This window comes from Pteropus vampyrus, unplaced genomic scaffold (assembly GCF_000151845.1).
Source record: "Pteropus vampyrus isolate Shadow unplaced genomic scaffold, Pvam_2.0 Scaffold6, whole genome shotgun sequence".
In the NCBI taxonomy this organism is placed as follows: domain Eukaryota; kingdom Metazoa; phylum Chordata; class Mammalia; order Chiroptera; family Pteropodidae; genus Pteropus; species Pteropus vampyrus.
The window spans coordinates 2,319,569-2,323,046 of record NW_011888787.1 but is presented as its reverse complement, the minus strand read 5'-3'; the positions used below and the strand labels follow the sequence as shown (position 1 = coordinate 2,323,046).

The window sequence follows — 3,478 nt, the reverse complement described above, 5'->3', positions numbered from 1 at the left end:
TGAAAAACAACGGCAGAGCAGCTGCTGGAGGGAGCAGATGGGTCTGGAATTCTCCTGGAAAGCCCCGTTCTCAGAGAACTGTCATTGTTTGACTTGTCTGAAACTCCCTGGAAATCCCTACTCTGACTTGAGTCAGAACTCACTCACTGTCTTTTTCTGGGGACCTTGTTCAAACAATCAGTGGCAACTGTTTTCAATGTGGCTGCCTGAGGCAGCAATAATAGTTGGGGTGAGCAAGAGGCTGGCCAAAAATTTTTAAAGGGAAAACTAGAGCATGAGATGTCCACTAGGAGCTTAGAAACATTTTGACATTTGTGTGGGAATCTAGAAGCCACACGCACATGCAAGACTGTACTCATGCCCAGGAAGGACCTGAGAAACACCAAATCTCTCACCTCTAGCTGACCTTGAGACTGAGGCTAGGGTTTAAACCGCCAGAGTGATGAAGGTTTCCCCAGTAAGCACACAAAGATCTTGGTAAAGGCTGAGAGACTCTTTGGTTTGAGGCATTTAGGGAAATCTCTGTCCAATCTCTGTTTGACGACTAAGCTAACTGAGCAGAGATTTTGATGGCCACACAAAATAAAGGAAACAGACTATGGAAAAAGTCCAGGAAAGTCTCGGAACAGCAATAACAGCAGCAATAACAAACCCTGGAGGTGGAGAAACAACTTCACACCCACTAGAATGGCTACAGACAGACAGTAACAGTGTTGGCAAGGGTGTGAAGAAGTTGGAAGCCTCATTCATTGCTGGCAAGAACGTAAAATAGTGCAGCTGCTTTAGACAACAGTTTGTCGGGTCCTCAAAATACTAAGACAGAGTTACTCTATTACCCAGCAATTCCGCTCCTAGGCATCTACTCAGAGAAATAAAAATGCATGTCCACACAAAAACTCATACGAAAGTGTTCATAGCACCTTTATCTGTAATTTCGAAAAAGTGGAAACAACCTAGATGTCCATCGATTTATGAATGGATAAACAAAATGTGATATATCTGTATAATGGAGTACTTACTATTCAACTGTAAAAACGAAGTATTGATACATGCGACAACAAAGATTAACCTTGAAAACATTATGCCGAAAGAAGCCAGTCACGAAGGCTACATATTGCATGTTTCCATTATATTAAATGTCTAGAACATGTAAATGCACAGAAATAGTACTGTAGTGGTGCTGAGGCGCCAGGAGGTGGAATGAGGAGTGACTGCTGATGGGTACTGGCTTCTGGTAGGGGAGTGATGAAAATGTTACAAATTACGTAATGGAGGTGGTTGCACAACTCTGTGAAATACTAAAACTGTTTACTTTAATAGGTGAATATTATGGTCTGTTAATTATATCTTAATAAGGCTGGCATTAAAATATAACTCATGGAATGATGCCAACACAGTACACTGAAGTAAATTTATAGCCACGAATGCTTATATTAGGAAAGAAGAAAGCCTAAAAGTTAGTGAACCACTTTAGATAGACAAAAAAGAACAGCAAAAAAACCTGAAAAAAACTGCGAGAGACTTTCTGTTTCCGTCAGATAGGCAGCAGCAAGAGTTATGACTCTTCTCATTCTGTAAATCACTGAAGCAATAAGAACAACAGAAAAATCCAGAAATTACAGTTGTAGAAAAACTAGGGAAACCCTCATACTCCAACTGAACTACCAAAAACACAGCCAAAGAGGAGGCCTGCCAAGACGGACGTAGGAGAGCTACCGGGATGAACGAGGTGCAGGTACATACATGTAGCTGCTCGCAGATCTCGGAACTTTTCAATAGTCACTCCTCTAAAAGGCCAGGATCCCATTCCAGAAGAAGCCTGTGCAGGCAGAACCCGAAATGACTAGAGCAGGACCCTGAACGATCCCCGATATAGAGAGACACCTCCCTGATATAGAGAAAGCTCTTGCGTTCACTCACTTCCTTTCCTGCTTTGTAAGTTACTATTTGAGGACCTCATGCCTGGAGCTGATGTGGCCTTCTTGCAACTCTGAGGAAAATATCAAGAGAACTACAGAGATGCCTGCTCAGAATCTTGACACTGATATGCTCACCAACCCTAAAACAGCAGCCCAGGCAGCAGAGCTAATGTGTGTAAGGACCTGAGAAAATGTTCCTTGTTTCTTACTAAGAGAAAAAAAGCAATTCACAAATCAGTATGTAATGCAGGGATCCCAATTAAAATTCATGTATGTATATATAAATATATACGAATATATTCATAAAAGATGAGAACTATAAATGTTTGATAAATGATATCAAATATTTATTAAACATTAATTAAACACCTGAATTTATTATCCATTATAAATCGAAAGGCTTCATTATTACCTTTCTTTGTGATGACAGTCTCCGACGGTGCTGTTTCTGATTTTTGCTGAGAAACTGAGTCCATCATATCTGCACTATGAGGGCTTAGTGGCATTTCAGCAGGGGGACAAACAGGCCCTGAATTGCTACTACTGCTCACAGTGCCATCCGCAAAGAGAATCTGAAGGAAAAGCAAAAGTTCAGTGTTCTCAGAAGCAAGGAAGAGACTGGTTAACAACACGGTCTGTCAAACTGAAATAGGTGAAAAATAATCCAAAGAAAGCTATTTGCAGATTTCCAGGCTTGGTGTCACAGAACATATCATAGAAGGATAGGTTCGGAGCTCAGAGAAAATAGCTCGATAAACCAGCACAACAGTACTTCCTTTTCTATTTGTCTTCAATTTGTTTTCTTTCTATTTCCTCTCTTTTATTAGATTGACTTGTTTTAGGTTTTTCTCTTTTTTACTCTTCCCTTATATAACTGGGGAATTATCCACTGTTTCAATTTTTCTAAAGACTACCTTGAAAATTTTATCCCATATTTAAATATTTAGTTCCTATCAGTATCTATCTAGTATGCACAGTATTTAGAGGTGCTATGGATACATCATCTATCGGTATCAGTATTTATGGCCTCCCGATGAACATGACGAGCCCCGCTGGCAGTGATGCTAATGAGAAGCCTAACGTCCGTCTGGTTCTTATTCTTTTATAGGCAACTGGTTTCTTCAGGAAGCTTTTGGGATGGTTTATCTATGCAGTCCTAAAGTTGCACCAGGACATATCTGAATGATCTTCTAAAAATTAGTATCAATCCTGGTTGGCACTTGGTGGTCCTGTTTAAAGTATTTTTTTAGGCTCTGGGAAATTTTTCTATATTATTTCTTCAATTATTTTCCTCCTATTGTTCCCCCTTCACCATTTTCTTCTTCTGGAAATTCTTTCACATAGATCCCTTTTCCATATCTCTTACCTTTTCTCTCCTTCACAATCCACCCCCTCCCCCAACAGTTTTTCACAATTGTTCTCTTAATAGCTAAGAACTCTTGATTTTTCTACATAGCAAGTTTTAAACATTGTTATCTTATGGACTGTGAACCTCTTAAGTCCCTGCTAATATTACTTTCACTCACTTTCGAGTTTTTCAGTTTAACTATGTACTCTTA

At 39.7% G+C, this 3,478-nt stretch overlaps 1 protein-coding gene across 1 annotated transcript in view; it reads right to left on the bottom strand.

Annotated features, from left to right (window-relative positions):
• SPAG17 (sperm associated antigen 17) overlaps positions 1 to 3,478 on the bottom strand; it is a 162,099-nt gene that overhangs the window by 38,317 nt on the left and 120,304 nt on the right. Inside the window, exon 27 of the mRNA XM_011368749.1 lies at positions 2,332 to 2,491. Coding sequence (XP_011367051.1) covers positions 2,332 to 2,491 — 160 coding nt within the window. The remainder of the gene's footprint in view (positions 1 to 2,331; positions 2,492 to 3,478) is intronic.